At 41.6% G+C, this 19,505-nt stretch overlaps 2 protein-coding genes across 4 annotated transcripts; one reads left to right on the top strand and one right to left on the bottom strand.

Moving 5' to 3' along the window:
- Nucleotides 1-1,757: 1,757 nt before the first annotated feature.
- Nucleotides 1,758-10,040, top strand: psap (prosaposin). The gene is made up of 14 exons (XM_026189289.2): nt 1,758-1,917; nt 4,669-4,802; nt 4,987-5,061; nt 5,193-5,318; nt 5,975-6,190; nt 6,611-6,754; nt 6,842-6,898; nt 7,703-7,870; nt 8,012-8,104; nt 8,224-8,407; nt 8,591-8,754; nt 8,842-8,922; nt 9,162-9,269; nt 9,415-10,040. The coding sequence occupies exons 1-14, from the start codon at nt 1,884-1,886 to the stop codon at nt 9,448-9,450; spliced, it is 1,620 nt and encodes a 539-aa protein (XP_026045074.2). The 5' UTR covers nt 1,758-1,883; the 3' UTR covers nt 9,451-10,040.
- On the bottom strand, nt 9,561-18,904 carry slc29a3 (solute carrier family 29 member 3). Of its 3 annotated transcripts, none has more exons than XM_026189291.2 (7): nt 18,779-18,904; nt 17,787-17,938; nt 17,290-17,702; nt 16,753-16,835; nt 15,020-15,246; nt 12,120-12,282; nt 9,561-11,781 (listed from the first exon to the last, which is right to left on the bottom strand). In XM_026189291.2, the coding sequence occupies exons 3-7, from the start codon at nt 17,617-17,619 to the stop codon at nt 11,175-11,177; spliced, it is 1,410 nt and encodes a 469-aa protein (XP_026045076.1). In that variant the 5' UTR covers nt 17,620-17,702; nt 17,787-17,938; nt 18,779-18,904; the 3' UTR covers nt 9,561-11,174. The 3 variants fall into 3 exon arrangements, with proteins under 3 accessions (XP_026045076.1, XP_026045077.1, XP_080143878.1); XM_026189292.2 differs by having other exon boundaries at nt 17,787-17,892; nt 18,779-18,849; XM_080287752.1 differs by lacking the exon at nt 18,779-18,904 and adding an exon at nt 18,494-18,518.
- Between the last annotated feature and the right edge of the window lie 601 nt (nt 18,905-19,505).

Genomic DNA, 19,505 nt, shown 5'->3' with positions numbered 1-19,505 from the left:
TTTTACTGTAGGTAGCAGGTGTTTTACTTTGAATGCTGTGTTCTTTTTCCTCCATGCATAACGCCCCTTGTTATGCCCAAATAACTCAATTTTACTTTCATCAGTCCACAGCACCTTATTCCAGAATGAAGCTGGCTTGTTCAAATTTGCTTTAGCATACCTCAAGCGGCTCTGTTTGTGCTGTGGGCAGAGAAAAGGCTTCCTCTGCATCACACTAGCATACAGGATCTTCTTGTGTAAAGTACGCCGAATCGTTAAATGATGCACAGTGACTCCATCTGCTGCAAGATGCTGTTGTAGGTCTTTGGTGCTGGTCTGTGGGTTGACTGACTGTTCTCACCATTCGTTGCTTCTGTCTATCCGAGATTTTTCTTGGTCTGCCACTTCGAGCCTTAACTTGAACTGAGCCTGTGGTCTTCCATTTTCTCAATATGTTCCAAACTGTTGAAACAGACAGCTTAAATCTCTGAGACAGCTTTCTGTATCCTTACCCTGAACCATGATGGTGAACAAGCTTTGTCTTCAGGTCATTTGAGAGTTGTTTTGAGACCCCCATGTTGTTACTCTTCAGAGAAAATTAAAAGAGGAGGGAAACTTAAAATTGACCCCCTTAAATACTCGTTCTCATTATTGGATTCACCTGTGTATTTAGGTCAGGGGTCACTGAGCTTACCAAGCCAATTTGAGTTCCAATGATTAGTTCTAAAGGTTTTGGAATCAATAAAATGACAACAGTGCCCAAATTTATGCACCTGCCTGATTTTGTTTAAACAATTATTGCACACTTTCTATAAATCCAATAAACGTCATTTCACTAATAAGATATCACTGTGTGTGTCTCCTATATGATATATTTAACTGACATTTTTATTGTAACAACCAACGATTTATACAGCAAAATAATGACTATTAACAAGGTTGCCCAAACTTTTGCATCCAACTGTATAATATAAATATAATAAACAAAAAAGTAATAGCACATAATTATAGACTGTAAGATGCTAGCAGGCTGGGCATACATGGAACACCATAACCATTGTATACAGGAACATCTGTGGCGAGTATGGCGTGGAAGTGCTGAGGTCAAGATGGGACACACCCACTAGGGTGGTTGAGAATGACCAAGCCAAGATGCTGTGGGACTTCCAGATACAAACTGGTGATGGCTAACCAACCAGACATTGTAGTGTTAGACAAGCAGAAGAAGATGGCTACAGTGATAGATGTAGTTTTACCTAATGACAGCATCGGAGTGCTCGGTGCAGTGACACGCAAGCTAGGCGAGTGGCTCCAGCAGATTCCAGGAACAACATCCAAGATCTCCGTCCAGAAGAGCGCAAGACCCTCAAGCTCCCAGACCTTTGCTAGAGGACCAAAGCTTGAACGATAGGCCCGCCCATAGGGGTAAGAGGGGAATTTATATGTAGAATTTAAATGCATACATTTTGATTACTCGATATTCTGTCCACATTTCAACAATCAAAACTAAATGTATTTATTTGATTAACTTTCAACTTCAAATTCTTTATTAACTAAAAATTGTTGACTACTTTCTTGGCCCACCACGGAGCCCTCACTGTAGAAACTATGCATTTCCCCTAGATATCTGTACAAATATTACAACTACTTAAAAATCTGTTTAGTCAAAAGTTCTGGTTGCTCACAAGTGTGTTTGAATTAAAAACAACAACAAAACAAAACAACCCCCCAATCGGCGTTTCGAGGTACTATGACGGTAGGCTGAGAGTCACATGTTTCGATCAGCTGACCGTGAACCATAAAGGCATCAACACCCTCGCGCTCTGCATTGCAGTGCTCGCCCTTCTCCAGTCAATCCTCCCCGACAACCAACACAAACACAGGGCTCGGAAAACAGCGCAGTCATGCTGCTCCTAACTCTTCTTTTGGTGTCCTCAGGTAGTATTAACAGAAGTAGACAAATAATGTGTGTGTGTGTGCGCGTTTTTTTTTAACACTATAGGTGACCTGATTTCGACAGATTTTGGTTGTGTAACTATGTGCGTTTTAATATCAATAGGCGGAAGCGTATACCGGGAATTATTTTTTATTTATTTGTTAATAAAGTAACCTGGGATTTTGTTTTCAGTATATAATATATAAATAATATTCTACAAGTTTTATAGACATATTTAAAGCGATGTCAAGTGAATCTTTAACCGCGTGACTTTGAAGTTTATTGTTTTACCGTTGGCCTTAGCTGTGCTAACTCAAGCTTTTCAGCTAATGCTAACTAGCTATTTCAGCTAACTAACGTTGCTACATCAGTTACCTAAAAATAGCGTTTACGTGTATAAATATGGTAGAACACTACAATAGAAAACCGATCAGTCAGTTAACTGTTGTAGACCCCTGTTTAGCCCAGGCTATGTACAGTATCTGGTGCTTTGTTGACTACTGGTAATGTTGAAGGGGAAGTTTACGTTTGATCTACTAAAGCAACACTTTCGTTTCACCCACGCCGAAATGTTGAATTTGAAACTTTCTTTTCAGTCTTTGTTTCTTTTAGGGGATTTTGGAACGGGACCTATACTTGTGCTTCACTTTGAGTCGTGTTCATGGGTTTATCCTTATATTGTGATAAAACTGTGTCACCAATACCAACCGTTTATTTCTGCAATGAAACCAAATGTGCCATTTGGACTATGGACTATCATGACAGAAGCCTGGTTTCCTTACTGACCATTGGCAGGGCTGTTTTATTCACACACAGACTTCTTTGCTTTAGTTACTGCTTAGTTTCACCTGAATTTCTGGGTGAAACCTAACTTCAGTGTTTTACATCCACATTCCTGCATTGGCATTCCTACTCCCGCATGTCACATGTTTTGGGCTTAGTCATATTGTTTAACATGTGTCGTGTACTTTCTGCTGATAGTTGGTGGTTTGGATCACAAAAACAGTGTAGCCTGTCTCATTAAACAGGTTTATACCACAGGTTACATGCTGATATTGCAAAATCCAATCTGAATCCTGCTTAAAGCCTGTTGTGCTTTACTGGGTCATGTGATCGTGATTACTCACCTCAAGTGTTTTTCTGTTGTTTTCTTTCTTTCTTTCTTTTCTTGACTTTATAGAAACTCAAATGTAGGCTTTTAGGTCACACAGAATTTGTTGACTTACTGTAAAACTTTTTCTTGCCATAAAATGCAGAACAGGCAGTTTCTATTGTTGTCTGCGTCAGAACAGCTTGTCATTTTGTATAAAAAGCATGTGACCCTGCATACACTGTAGCTGGTGATTGAAGGTTTGCTGGTTCAGCCTGTCCTTCGTTGCTCATTCTTGGCCGTTATCACTCAAGTCTACTCACTGGCCTTGAAATCCAATAATCAGTGAGTGTAAGCTTACTTTTAGTTTGTCACAATTTTTCAAATGTAGGTTTTGTGACATGCAGATAGTTTGGATCTTCATTTCAAAACCATTAATGGGCAAAACAGGAAACACTGCATGCAAAACATGCCTTCCTGCATCACTTTTTCACTTCAGCAAACATGAAGAACAGTAAAGGCTTCTTTTTTGCATTGAGCTATACACACAACCCCTCACCCACCTCCCCGATTCCTACTTCTGCAATTGTGATGCATGAGTGAGCAATTAAATTCCCCTGATGTGGTCATGCCAGAGATAGACATGCTAATAGGGTTTTAGCCCCCCCATTAATGGTCATAAACCTTAGCAAAGTATAGCTGGGTACCCACAATCCTCAGTGATTTGTAAATTATCTTGGTTTTAAGTGAGCCTCATTAGTATGGCGAGACAAGGGTGCTGAAACACAGACAAAACATAGAAACACACGACAAAAAACGACAACAAAAAACCCCTCACTACTTTCTGAAAAACCTCTTAGAACTCAGCCGACATGGTTAACAGCTGACCTTTTGTCAGTCATCTTTACAGAGTTGTTTAAAATTCAACCTGCAGGGCAGTGTCTTATTGAAATCATACTTTCAGTTGAGGAAGTTGGCCTTGAATTTCCTTTTTGTGGTATGAAGTCCTGCTTGATAAAGTCATACTTTGTATTTTTGGTCTAATCGAGCTAGTTTAGCCTATTTTAAAACTTTAAACATAGTTGAAGTATAACCTAAAAGAAGAAAATGACAACCCTGAAAAACAAATGTATCGGTTTCCATTGCTGTCATATACAGCAGTGGTGAACTTGCCGAGGAATATGATTTTGTTATGAGATTGCTTTTTGATCTCTCTGTAACTGCTGCTTTAGATTTCTGCAGTGAATCTCTGTAAAGGTTTAAGATGTAACCTATGTAAGTGGTGTCTGACACTGTTGCCTGTCAGAGGTTGTCCTAGTTTTATATTTGGTGTCATGGCTGACACCAAATATAATATATATTTATATTATAATATATTTCTTTTTTTTTTTTTTTTTTTGCCCCAGAGTCCCCACTCTTTATTGTAGTCCTATTTTTATCCTTTCACCACAGAGGCAAATATATTTGTCCCTCAAGTTCTTCCACTTCTTTGTACATTCCCTCACGTCCATTCTGATAGCTAAAGTTATCTCCGTCCAGGAATTTGCTTACATTCGTGAGCACTCATGTTGCTACTATCATCAGTATTCCTTGGTTTGAGGTGATGATTTAACACAAAAGTATAAATTGTCTGTCAAAGCATGACTCGTTGTCCTCTTCACAGCGGTGGCAACTCCTCTGCTGGGCACTGAGCAGTGTGCTCGTGGCCCCCCCTACTGGTGTAACAATGTGAAAACTGCATCTCTGTGTGGAGCTGTGACTCACTGCCAGCAGAATGTGTGGAACAAGCCCCAGATGGTGAGTGACCTGTGTATATATATTTTTTAATTCCCCAAATGGCAAACTGTTCTGTTCTGCTTTCTCCTACATTGAAATGTGTAGTTAGGCAAACATGAATTTATTTTTTTTGTATTGGGATCTTTGGTTTACTTAAAACATTTTTAGCAGCTTTTTATTTACACACTCAATACTCTGGTTTCAGAAATCTGTGCCATGTGAGCTGTGTAAAGAGGTTCTGACTGTGGTTGGGCAAGTACTGAAGGAGAATGCCACTGAGGTAAGGCCAAAAGATCCACAACTTGGGGTTTGTTTTTTTTTTGGTTTTTTGGGGGTTTTTTTTAAAATAAGAGTTTCCTGCAACCACACTAAGATTTAAACATTGGTATTTGCATATTTCTGTGACTGCAGGCTGAGGTCCTAGGGTACCTGGAGAAGGCCTGCCAACTCATCCCTGATCAAGATTTGAGTAAAGAGTGCAAAGAGAGGGTGGATGACTACTTCCCCATTCTCATGGGAATCATCGAGGGAGAACTGGTGAGCTTCTTGAATCTGTTTGTGCAAGCTTTCACTTTAAATATAGGCGGCCATCCGGGCTTTTAGCATTTGGACAAAAAAAACATTCATTATTGAGTTTGCCTTAGAGTTATACTGTCATAAGGTTTACATTTTGAACCATATTGAATGCTTTCAAATATAACCCATAGATTCTTTTAAACATCGTTTGCTTTGTCTGTGCATTTATCATTCTGCTCTTATTAGGACTGTAAGTAAATACCCCATCTGTTAGTTCTTTCTTTCTAAAGGGAAACACAAGTGGTTGTGTGACCAGAGTGCACCCAGCTTAAAAAGGGCTATTGATGGGGAAATGAGTTTTAACTCAAAATGGGAACAGAGTAGTCATTGTGCAATACTAAACCCATGACTAGGAGCATTTAGTATAGTTGTCTTAACGCACACCTGCTACAGCATTCGTGGGGGGGGGGAGAGAAAGGAGAATCCATTTAGTATTTACTAAACCAGTTTGTTCGCACAGGAAATGCAGGCTTTTTTTATTTTTTATTTTTTAAGCACAGTCGAATTAAAGGATTTCACTTCTCTTTAGGCTAATGTGTGTGGAAGCAAAGTGTTTTGGTCAAAGGGAGTTTAAAATGGGGAAGGTATTGAAAGTAATATGAAGTTGTGTTTATTAGGATGATCCTGGCGTGGTGTGCGCAGCCATGGGACTCTGTCAGTCACAGCAGGCAGCCCTGGCTAAGGTTCAGGCCCAGCAGCAGCTCTTGTCCAATGAAATACCTCAAGTTGACCTTTCCCAGCAAGTGTCTCCCTTCCTCTTCAATGTGCCCGGGCTCCTTTATCCTCTGGAGAACCACAAAGAGGAGGCTTCCAAACAAGAGTCTCCAAAGCAGGTAAGCTTGAAATGTCCTCAACAACAGGGTGGCTGTAGCTCAGGTGGCAGAGCAGGTCAGCCACTAATCATAAGGTCGGTGGTTCGATCCCAGGCTGCATCCTGGCTGCATGTCAAATATCCTTGGGCAAGATACTAACCCCATGTTTGCCTACTGGTGGTGGTCAGAGGGCCTGGTGGCGCCTGTGTCCGGCAGCCTCGCCTCTGTCAGTGCGCCCCAGGGCAGCTGTGGCTACAATGTAGCTTGCCATCGCCAGTGTGTGAATGTGTGTGTGTGTGTGTGAATGGGTGAATGACTGAATGTAGTGTAAAGCGCTTTGGGGTCCTATGGACTAGAAAAGCGCTATACAAATGCAGGCCATTTACCTGCTGTTAAGTGTACTCTTTATTTGGCACTGAAACTTGCCTGTCTTCTTTGTAGGAAAGTGATACGGTGTGCGAGGACTGCATCAAACTGCTGACTGATGCTCAGGCAGAGGCCAAAGCCAATTCTTCATTTATCGACTCTCTCATTGAGAATATTGAGAAGCAGTGTGATATGCTGGGGCCAGGCTTGGCTGACCAGGTAAATATCCCATGTGTGGGTTTCTTCACCACACCCAGGAGGGAGAAAAACAAAGCTTTTCTAATACCTATACTTCTGTCTTTGCAGTGTAAGCAATATGTTAGCCAGTATGGAACCCTGGTTGTTCAGCAGCTCATGTCTATGGTGAGTCTTCTGGTTCCTTTTGATGATGTGCTTTAACCTTCTGTTTGACTTTTTGAAGCTACAATGTGGCTTTAATAGTTATTTCATTGTAGTACTTAAGCTTAGAAGCAAATGCAGCAATACATTTTTGTAGAACAGCACCACCTGGCCTGCTGACTTAAACTTGGTCATGTTTGCTTGTTCTCCTTTCAAATTTTATCTTCTTACTTTGTTTGTTTTCGCCTGTGTTCCTTTGTTACTTTTCTCCTCTCCATTCATGTCTTTTTGCTCTGTTTTCTCCTACTCTGGGTTTTGTATGCTGCTCCCCAGGAACAGGTAGGTCATTCTGTGTTCAGCCTGTAGCCTTTTAACCCTTAGCTCTTGAGACACGTGCGAATGATGGTCTAATTATACTTTTTTTGAACACTGGGCTTGTTTGGTTAATGACCTGACACTTTGGTGCCTGTTTGAACACTATGGAGTAGGGCCACAGTCAGAGCATGCACTTTACTTGGTTCTTGTGATATGTGCCTAGGTTATGTTAGTTTAAAGAATCAAGTCAGCTATGAGGTGCACCGGTCTTTCCTGGTTCTTCATGCTGCACCTGAAATGACAGTTTGTGTCACCATGAGTGTGTGTGTATTGCAGTGTGTGTGCTGGTAAAACAAAGATGTAGTAGGTGTATGTGCATAAAAACTCCTGCATATTGCATGGGTGGCAATGTGGAATTTTTATGCTATAAGCATGAAACTTTACTTTAAATTACTTACCAAAACAAAAACTTTGGCTTTTAATCCTGAGTAATTGTGTTGCTTCCTTCCTCAGCAACCCAGAGAAATCTGTGCCTTTGCTGGCTTTTGTGCTGGAACGAAGAAATCCATTCCCATGATGACACTTCAGGCCGCTAAGACTGTGCCCGCCGCCAAGGTTTTCCCTGCCGCCAAGCTTTTCCCTGCCACTAAGGTAGACTCTGCTGCAGAAACGTCTGGCAAGGTATAGTATGTTGGATAGTGTACAGTGGTTAATCGTGATTTTTGTATTTGATATTTATTTTATTTAAAAAAAAAAAGATAATTAAAGACTGGTCGTATAGCAGTGTATTGCACATGCTAATGAGCCATACCCTGTGTCCAGCCCATGGTCCGTGTCCGTGATTCCCCAACCTGTACCATCTGCGAGTATGTGATGAAACAGTTGGAGAGCATGGTGCAGCAACATTCTACAGAGGTGGGCTGTGTAACACTTAATATGTCCAGTATGATCATAAAAATAAGCTACAAACTGCTGCCAACATAATACTGGTGTGGTTTGCTCTGCTGACCGACTAACCTGTCTGTCCTGTGCAGGAGGAGATTATTCACGCTGTGGAGCAAGTGTGCTCAATCCTGCCCTCCTCTTTGAGTTCCCAGTGCAAGGATCTGATTGAGACATATGGTCAGGCTATCATTGATCTGCTTGTGCAGGAGGCTGATCCCAAAACTGTCTGCACAGTGCTGGGACTTTGCAATGGTCAAGGACGTGCATATGTTGGTAAGTTCTTAGTCTTCAGAGCACGCTCTATGCAGATGTACATTGTGCTTTAGCTAGCTGGAGCCTATCCTAGCTACCCTAAGGCAAGAGGCATCGCTGGACAGATTGCCAGGCTGTTGCAGGGCTAAACATTTAAGCATTTAAATACATGGATGGATAATCACTCCTAAAACTGTTTCACAGTTGCACTTGACAAGCCCCGCTTTAAGGTCGGAGGCTACTGTGAGGTGTGTAAAGCTGCAGTCAGTTACATCGACGGCATCCTGGAGAAGAATGCAACAGAGGCTGAGATTGAGGAAGCTGTGAGAAAAGTATGCAACTTTCTGCCTGACTCTTACAAGACTGAGGTGAGTAGATGTGCTAATTAATCTTGTGGAACTCTTTTACCTGTCCTCATGTGACACCCTTACATTTTAACTGTGGTTTGTCAACAGTGTGACCAGTTGGTCCAACAGTATGAGCCAATTCTTGTCCAGCTGCTGCTCGAGATGCTTGACCCAGACTTTGTGTGCATGGTAAAAGGATTACTTATTTCAAAATGATAATAAAGTTAACTGGTAGTATGTTTCACTGGACTTTAAATGATTAAACGCTGAAATAGGAATGTTTTTAACTCCAAAAACCATACAGCTTACATCGAATGCTGAAATGTATACATTTTTGGTCATTAGCAGTAAATGAGATTGTTATGGCTTAAACTGCATACCTGCAGCTTAGTTTTTAACGTCTGAGGTTTTTTTTGCGTGTGTTCTAGAAATTGGGAGCTTGCCCTGGTGCTGCACACAGACTGCTGGGGACAGAGCGGTGCAGCTGGGGACCTTCATTCTGGTGCAAGAACATGGAGACCGCACAACAGTGCAATGTGAGTAGTTTGAAATTTGATTGAACATATTTTTGGGTATCTTATTAACCATTTGGTGTCAAAATGCCACTGGAACTGATTGTAAACTGTTTAAGCTCAACCTTACTCTAATACGTCTCTACAACCACTTGTTTTTGTCTTTCAGGCCGTGGCTCATTGCCAACGCCATGTGTGGGTATAGAGGACGACCCATACAAACTGACCTGTAGGGAATTAAACAGAAATACTCTAGTGCTGCATCCCACTGTTCATTTTTGTGTTTAAATTAACTTTGATATTTTAAATGATATTATGGTGGAAAGGGACTAGTGTTTTCTTCTTTTCCCCCTCCAACAAAGTATTGGATTATTGGGCAGGGGGGAGTAATTACATGTATAGTGGCACACAATTGCTTCACTGTCTGCTTTTCAAAATTGGCATCGTTTGAGTTGCACTTGGTTTTTCTTTTACTGGGAGAGGTGAAAATAAGAACACAATTTTCACATTTGCTTTCTTCTCTATGGTAGTACTCTTTGCAAATACAAATGATTCAGTTCATTAGTTGATCTGTAAATCTGCAGTAATAAATTTCTCTGAAACATATTTTGTAGAGATTTGTTTTTATGAGCTAACACTGGAGGTTAATCAGTGTAATTTGAGTTCACTCTTTAACTGTTTGTAAATCTGTGTGCTTCTAATGCACTAAACTTCTCAGAATTAAATGTCTGCTTGAAACGCTGAGGTAATTGTTACAGTGCAAACTTTTTAACAAATAAAGCGATTCCCAATCTATTGTTTGGTTTTTTCCTTGTATTGTGACTGGAATTTCCCTCAAACTTACTATGGTGAAAGGACTGGTTCTTGTATAACGCTTTTCTACTCAGCCTTAGCACCCAAATCTTCACACAGCATTCCTCATTTATACAAGTCCTTTACTTTTAATGCTTTCTAATGTTCACACTCCAGTGGATCCACCCATCAAAGTGACATTTAGTATCTTGCCCAAGGAAATTTGGCATGCAGACTGGAGCAGCTACGGATGAAAACACCAACCTTCTGATTATTAGATGGTGTTGTGTGGACTGAACCTGTAAAAAGATGCTCACACATTTAATTGCTTAGATATCTTTAAGAGTCCAATTTCAGTCTGTTTTTCTACATGATAAAAAACAGTATTTATTAGTAGGAAAATGTGTAAAACGTCATAGCAATACAAATAAAGTCCAATATACACACCATCCAGTGGTTTGAGTCTTTGCTGGGCCTATTCTTTGCTGCTGCACTCGATCAGCTCTGCTCTAAAGCTTTGTGTGCTGTCTGCTGCAACCTGAAGAAAATGCTAGAGACTCAGATTAAAGAAGCTGCGAGGAAAGTATGGAACTGTCTCTGACAAGACAATGGTGTACTTGTATTAAAAACTAATGATCCTCACACAAAACCTCTCCCAGAGTTTTATTTGTTGTCCATCAATACAGCCAGTAGTAATGTAGTACAGCAAAACGCATTGAGAAGTAAGGCAAACCACAGCATGTAGATTTGTTTTTTAAACTGTTCATCAAGATGTGTCGAGGTTCATAGCAGGTAGACAGGATCAAGCCACATGTTCGAAATCCTTTAACCAAGTATTTTCACCCAAAGCCTTATTTAAAAAAAAAAAAAAGTAAATATAATTTTTACAATTTACCGAGTACTCCAAAATTGTCATCTGATTTTTAAAAATTTTAAAATCTGTTTCTTATAGACAGCAGTGATTACAAATCACTTCATAAATGTAAACATATTAATGCGAGGTATAAAGAAATTAAGGCATGTTGGTCAAGTGAAAAGCTTATTGGCAACTCCCCCTGAGCAGATACCTGACTTTACTGGTGCATGCTGCAGTTCTGATTCACCTGAACATGACCAGGTTACTGTGTACCAGCCTGATCAGATATAGTGCACGATGAGCACAGACAATGCAGATCCAACAGCCAGTCCCAGAGCGAGAAAGAAAGACATGATCACTCCTGTGGCCTCTGCCAGCTCTCGATGTACCACCTTTGGGCCGTAGATCATTGGCAGTGTGCCTAAGTAGCCATTAGAGAGACCCAGCAGGCAGTTAAAGAGCACCGGATACGCATCATGATTGAACACTACTGTAAGGAGGTGATCCCTTGGCTGGTAGTTACAGAGCATGAGGAGTGGTACCATAACGGAGCGACACAGCACCAGCACAGGCAGGACTTTACTTGTGGGACCAGGGACCTGCAGCCAGGCTGTGGCCATCCTGCCACATAAATCTGCTACGTTGTACAGGAGGAAACAGCTAAGAGGCACAAAGTAAGTGGTTGTCCAGGGGCTGCCACTATCCTTGTTAACAGACTGTATTCCTGAGGATACAGCAGGGAATACCATGATGGAGACAGAAAAGACATAGAAGACACTCAGTCCGAGCAGCCAAATCTTCTTAAGGATGGGTCGCAAAGGTGGGGTTTTGTTTCCAGCACCTTCATCCTCGCTCATCCCACCTGGACTACTGCATGCCATGTAGTGTCTAAAGAATAAAAATGGTGAATTGGAACAGGTTCATTATTATTATTGATTTATAGTTGCTTCATCATTAAATACATTTATTTCACATGCATTTAATGCATTAACTAAATATACAATATGCAGAAAATGACTGGCACAGGTTAATTTAGAACCCATTCCAGATCTTAATTTATTATAATGGTTTTGAGGGGTTTTTAAACCCACCCTGTGTATGACACGAACACTGGTTCAGGTGAAATCACAAATAATGATATAAACTACACAAGAGCACATTTGTACATTCAAAATACAGATGTGGTTGGTGGTGTATTTAACCACATGGAAACCAGAACTACTGACCTTGAATATGCCAGCCTGGGCAACAGCAAATATGTGATGATGCAAAGCAGAATGAAGACATCCGCCGTGAGGAAATAGACCAGAGCGCTGTTTGTCACATCTTTAGCTATGGCTAGGTCCGCTATTGAGGCTAAAGCACTCAGTGTACCTCCCATAGCCTGACCTGAAGCAGAAAAGGAGCTTGGTTTAAGTATTGTGCAGTAGATAAAAGTCTTGCATTGTTGCCTCTTTAAATTGATTGTTTGTTTTCTTTTTAAATGTTATAAGCTTTATTAGAAAGCAGGCTGAAAGGAAATGAGAAAGAGAGGCAGTGATCCAGCATCCCAAATTCTTAATTCAGTGTGTTATATAATAAAAAGGGAGTCAAAAATTGGGGCCATCTTTACTATAAGGGTTCTGGGAGACTTCAACAGAGCCAACATGAAGAAGGTTCTCCCCAAATACTATCAGCACATCTCCTTCCCCACAAGAGGTGATCAAACATTGGACCATTGTTACACTCCATTCAAAGAGTGCTACAAACCCCTTCCCCGCCCAGCTTTTGGTAAGGCAGACCATTGTTCCATTCTGCTGCTGCCTGCATACAGACAAAGACTGAAACAGGAAAAAACAGCTTCCAGGGTTATTTACAAATGGGACAGTGAGGCTGAGGAGGTCCTGCAGGACTGCTTTGAGACAACTGACTGGCAGATATTTGTGGATGCAGCTGATGGCAACATCAATGAACTCACAGACTCGGTCATTGGATATATTGGAAAGTGCATGGATGATACCATCACAAAAACCACTGTCTGCATATATCCAAATCAGAAACCCTGGGTAAATAAAGACGTTCGCGCCAAGCTAAAAGTGCAGACCTCTGCCTTTAACTCCGGGGATGCTGATGCATATAAAGCAGCCATGTACGACCTCCGAAAGTCCATAAAAAAGGCCAGAAAGGACTACAGGAACAAAAATGGAGTCCAGCTACCACAGCTTTGACACCAGGCGACTGTGGAATGGACTGCACTGCATCACTGACTACAAGAAGGACAACACAGGCAGTGTTCAGCCCACTGCATCTCTCGCAGACGAGCTTAACAACTTCTATGCTCGTTTTGACGCAGACAACAGAGAGCAGATCCTCTACCCTCAGGAGGACAGTGGTCTCCTGTCTGAATGACTACCGTCCTGTTGCACTGACATCAGTCATCATGAAGTGCCTGGAGCGGCTGGTCAAAGGTCACATCTGCTCCTCCCTTCCTGACACACTGGACCCTCTTCAGTTTGCCTATCGGACAAACAGAGCCACAGAGGATGCCATCGCCCTGGCAACGCACACCACCCTCACTCACCTGGAAAAAGGGAATACATATGCAAGGATGCTCTTCATCGACTACAGCTTGGCATTTAACACCATCATCCCCTCAAAACTTGCCACGAAGCTCGTCGACCTTGGGCTGGGAACACCAACCTGCAGATGGATTCTAAACTTCCTCACAAACAGGCCCCAGGTGGTGAGAGTTGGTAAGCACACCTCCTCATCACTCATCCTGAACACAGGTACGCCACAGGGTTGTGTGCTTAGCCCCCTCCTATATTCCCTGTTCACACACGGCTGTGTTGCTAAACATGAGTCCAACATCATCATCAAGTTTGCGGATGACACAACCATCGTAGGCCTCATCACAGACAACGACGAGATGGCCTATAGAGAGGAGGTGTCTGGAAAATAACCTGACTCTCAACATCAGCAAAACTAGATAAATGATAGTGGACTACCGGAAACGGCCAGTCAGGTAACACCAGCCCATCCACATCAACGGTGTCAAGGTCGAAAGGGTCAGCAGCTTCAAATTCCTTGGAGTCAACATCACCGAGGACTTCTCCTGGACCCTTCACACAGACACTGCTGTCAGGAAAGCTTGCCAGCGGCTTTACTTCCTGAGGAGGCTGAGGAAGTTTGGCATGAATCACCTCAAATTTCTACAGGTGTGCAATCAAGAGCTTGCTGACGAGCTGCATCACAGTTTGGTACGGAAGCTGCTCTGCCAGCAGCCGTAAATCACTACAGAGGGTGGTGAAGGCAGCAGAGCACATCACTGGCACGAGGCTTCCTGCCATTCAGGACATTTATCTCCAGCGATGCCTCCGTCAAGCACACAACATCATCAAGGACCACAGCCACCCAGCACATCAGCTGTTCTCCTTGTTACCATCTGGCAGACTTTACAGGAGTCTGTCGGCTCGGACTACAAGACTTAAAAACAGTTTTTACCACCAAGCCATACGACATCTCAACCACAACACTTAAACACACACAACACAGTCCACAGGACGCACTCAGACGCTACCCTGCAGCTTCACAAGTACTCTGTTTAATCTGCACTGGTCACGCCACTTTATTGTTATTGATATTTATATTTAAAAAGTGCAATACTGTAATTTTCTGCTGCTCATTCCTGTGCAATATCCCATCTGCCCTCCCGTCATATTTCTTTTCAAGATTCTTATTTAATCACTAGTATACATTAATTTATATTTATAGATACATATATATTTAGTCATCTTTCCTCTTTTACCACATCTCTCTAATATTTTGCTCTTTACTATTTTTCTATTTATTTTATTATATTTTCTTCTACTGTACCATGCTGCTGAGTGACTGCTGCTCGTCAAACACATTTCATTGCAGCGTTGACCCTGTGCTAACTTGCATATGACAAATAAAACTGAAAACTGAAACTATACTCGTACAATGTGACGTAAGAAGTTACTACATACAGTGAAATCATCTTCATGAAGCAGCACATAATCAGGATTTGAAAACATGAGAAAATATTTGTGAGCATGCACTTTAATAAAAGACACCAGTGTCAACAACAACGACATCTCTAACTTGACTTGAATAAGATCTCTACCTGATATGAGGGCCTGAGAGATCCTCATGGGAAAGTGGCCACTGATCCCGAAAATGCTACCATAGAAGATGTTGGAGGCTCCGCTGACTACGGCCACACTGACCAGAGTGACGACTAAGAATCCCATCCTGTAGTTTGACGTGTCCACCTTCACCAGCGCTGTGGTCACCGCGAACACAAACAGGATCACAAACAGCGATGATAGGATTCGGATTCTTGAAGACACCCTATGCACACAAACACATACTGGGATTAGGCAGAAAGATCTTTGAGCTCTGTTAACATAATTGGGTTTACAAAAATAAACATGGATGTCAAATCAGCTTTTACATTTTCCTTCATACAGCGCTCTAACAGCCCAATCTTTTAGCTCTTTGGGGCATATATGACACTTATATGTTTCAGATCAACAAAATTTTAATATTAGTCCAAAGATAATCAAAGAAGATCCATAATACAGTTTGTAAATGATTATTATATTAATTAAAGGAAAATAACATAAACAAAAAAAACAAACTTAATTGCTAGTGTGCTTCGGATCAATGTCCTGCTACATAACTCAAGTGAGCCTGAGCTTCAGGACTGAACTAGTTACCGGACATTTTCCAGTTACAGGTGGAGAGAAAAATTCATGGTCTCAACAATTACAACAAACTGTCCAGGTCCTAAAGCAACCAGAGACCATCACACTACACTGTTTGACTGTTGATATGTTGTTATTTTCATGAAATGCTGTGTTAGTTTAATGTCAGATGTAGCGGGACTGAAACCTTCCAAAAAGTTCAACTTTTGTCTAGTTAGTTCACAAAAGATTTCAAGATGTTTTTTGGCAAAATGTGAGACGGGCCTTCGTGTTGTTTTTGGCCAGCAGTGGTTTCCTCCTTGGTCAAGAGATGCATCGCCCTGAGAAACTGTGTAGGGGTTGAAATGAAATGAGAATGTAAAAACTAATATTGATGATCTGAAACGTGTAAATGTGATGAATATGCCAAAAACAAAAAAAAACAAACAAAAAAAAAAAAACTACCAAAAACCCCCAAGAAATCAGGAAGGGAAAAATGCTTTTCCACAGCACTGTAACTGTTTTCAAGTTCATGAGCAGGAGAAACCATCAGAGTTGGAAGTAAACAACAAAGACAACAAGGGAGAAAGGCAACTTCACTTGACCAGATTTCACCCCAAATTTGAGGTTCTCTCAAAAAGGCCCCATTCATCAGAACCCATCCACAAGGCTACCATGGTAAAACCCTCTGGTCAAGTGACCCATCTCCCTGAGAAATGTGTGTAGAGGCTGAAAGTGATGCAAAAGTCACATGTATCCTCATTTGACCATTCACAATGGATTTACTTTTTTCTTTTTTTTTCCTTTTGTTGTGTTGTTTAAACATGTTATAAACTATTACGCACACACGCAGTCTGGCCTAATGTGACACAGCTAGCCTTTAATTATCCACCCCAATAATAAACACAGCTGAACAAAAATCCAGAGAGAGGGTGAAGAGACACACTAGATCAAATGTTCCAACATAAATTAGATCACCGCCGCCCTGTCCTTTAAGAACCTAGACAGGACAAATGTGACATTGTACCGTCCAATCATCCAGTAACCGAACAGCAAGGCTGAACTGTGAAAGACAGAAAACTCTCAGAGAGGACTGACCTGTGTGTGTGTGTGTGTGTGTGTGTGTGTGTGTGTGTGTGTGTGTGTGCGCGTGTGTGTATGGGGAGCTAACCTGTTAACAAAAACGTAGTTGAGGATCAGACACAACACAGAGGGCACAGTGGAGGCTATGGACAGATAACTTTCAAAGTAATCCTGTGAACAGAGAGATAAAAGAAAACATTTTTAATCAGTATTCACTTGAATAAAAGCAGAGAGTTATGGATGCATATGGCATCTGACACACAAAAGAAAAAGGAAGTGAAAGGGGAGGGTGAAACGAATAAATAAATCTGTAATAGCCATTTCCTCCAAGTATAAGCAAGTGTTTATCTTGCAAAATCAAAAATTAATCAAGACTTAATGGCAGTTTGCTTTATGTTTTTCTTACACATTAATGCATACAAGTGTCACCATGAGTGAGAACAAATGAACAAATTCCACAATGCCTGGGAGCAGGCTGCAATGGTATTCAATCAGATGCAAAAAGACAGCAAGTCATATGATCTCAGACGGGGTTGCAACAGCTTCATGTCACAAGCATGCAGAATTGCCCAGATGTGTTTCTTCCTGTGAAAAACATGCATATCACGCTTTGTTAAGCACTCACACTGAGGTCTGAATGCTGCTCCTCGTTGCCGCTGTGATGAGTGTCGTTGCTAAGTTTATAGAGCCAGTAGTGTTTAGCTGTTATGAAAAAGTTCCAAGGCAGCAGGGATCCAATGCCCATCAGAAAGAAAATGATGTACACCAAATAGTACGAGTCCTCTGGACTATAGCGCACAGCCAAAGGTGGTGGGGAATTTTGGGGGAGAAGAGACGCAGAGAGGCTATGGTCTTCGCTCTCTTCGTCTTCCTCATCAGATTCATCATGGTTACCAAGTGCATTAGGAAGATATGATGAGTTAAGACTGGGGTGCACAGGCCCTGTACCGTCCATTTCCACAGACTGCGTGCCGGACACTCACAAAGCGAAGGTTGCAAAAGTGAAGAGCACCAATGCAGGAAGTTTTAAACAGAAAGCTGTGGAGGAGGAGAAGAAGAAAAATATGAGAACAAAACAAATTCACTGAGGAACTGACATTATATTGTTATTATAACGCTTACTTTTCTTAGAACTTGTCCACAGATGGGAAAAGTCAACCACGTTTGCTCGGAGCCCATAGTCTGGAGAGGTCACTGACGCTGACAGAAATTCCGGTGAATCAGCCACCTGACATGATCAATTTCATTCAGTCTTGCATCTTCCACATCTGTTTCTTTATAACATGTAAGAAATAAAAAAAATATAAGTATCCTGTGTTTGTCACCACAGTATGGTCAGTAAACATTCACAGTAAATAGACAATCGTGACCTGCTGTGGACTGTCAAAGGAGACCAATGCCATTTCTTAATGGGCCACTGCAACTACGGATTTGAACCCACAACTAAATGCTCCATCAGAAGGAAAAGTCAGCATTTATGTCAATTATCATATTAGGGCATGTTCTTGTTGAACCATAATACTGGCTTTCGGCAATTTTATAAAGCGTCTCTACTCTTTTTTAAAAGTAAAGTATCACATGAAAGACGCTAAAAATAAGCGGCAAGTGATGCAAGCAGGACCGCTCATGAGACCAGAACAGAAGCTGCCTGAAGTGTTTGAACACCGCAGGCAGGAACAGACAAACGAAACAAAGCAGGTTCAAACTAGCACGGCTTTATCACGTCAAAAAGCGGGTCATTAAAGGCGACTGACGTGAAGCACACAGCTGACTTTGCATCTTAAAATCGTGATGTGCTGATGAGGAACAAATATTCACGTGATGCTTACCCACGAAAAAGCAACAGTAAGTAAAAACAGACTAAAGAGCCGCTTCTTTTAACAAAGTATCCTGCTAGCAGCAGTTTTTGCGACTCCCGGTGTTCATTGTAAAATTATTCAGCTCTTTTGTTGGCACTCTTCATTTTAAGGGTCGTTAATGGCGAAAAGCTGTCTTCTATTCGTTAACACCTACACGTGACCTAACAATAGATGCTAGCTAAGTGCAAAAAGAAACGTGAGCAACCTTCTCGACCCATACAAACTGTAGCTCAAGTAAAAATATTTTAAATGTACCTTTCTCTGTGGACTCCTTCGCTGTTGCTTCTGCCTTTCCTTGGCGCTTAATGGACCGCCTCAAAAACTCTGGTCAGCTGACCAGGGCTGACAACAACAACATCATTTCCGGTACAAAAAAAAAAATCTTCAAAGTTAAAGCCGTAAATATTTAAAACAATCACTAGCTGATTCAAACCATATTATTTTACAAAGTGGCAAAATAAAATATCGCCGAGTTACGCTTATGTGTATAAAACTCGGAGGCATTTCAAAATATGTTTGAAAAGGATTTCCTGCGCAGACCGACTGTGTGGGGTGATGGAGCACCTCTTCAACCTGAGGCTGAGGCTGGGGAGAGTCCCACATTTCTGGAAAACCTCCTGTGTTGTACCAGTGCCAAAGACTTCACGCCCCAAGGACCTCAGACAGACCACGTGACTTTCGCGCATTGCTTTGTGGGTACCAGTGGCAACAAAATCAAAACACTGCATCAAGCGCTAGTATTTCCAGCACCGGTAATCATTAATTCTGCGGTTTTAATCCCTATTTGCATTTTATTTGCCCCCAAAACAGTTATGTACAAAACGAAAAGGCAAAGACTTCACGCCCTAAGGACCTGACATCCCACCTGATGAAGACCCTGGAGCGGCTGGTCCTGACTCAGCTTCGGCGCCTGGTGAGCTCATCACTGAATCCACTTCAGTTTGCCTACCAGCCTGGCATTGGAGCTTTCCCAGGTCTTTCC

The sequence above is a fragment of the Astatotilapia calliptera genome, chromosome 13 (genome assembly GCF_964374335.1).
Source record: "Astatotilapia calliptera chromosome 13, fAstCal68.1, whole genome shotgun sequence".
NCBI classification, from domain to species: Eukaryota; Metazoa; Chordata; class Actinopteri; order Cichliformes; family Cichlidae; genus Astatotilapia; species Astatotilapia calliptera.
This window is presented reverse-complemented; position numbering and strand designations above follow the sequence as displayed.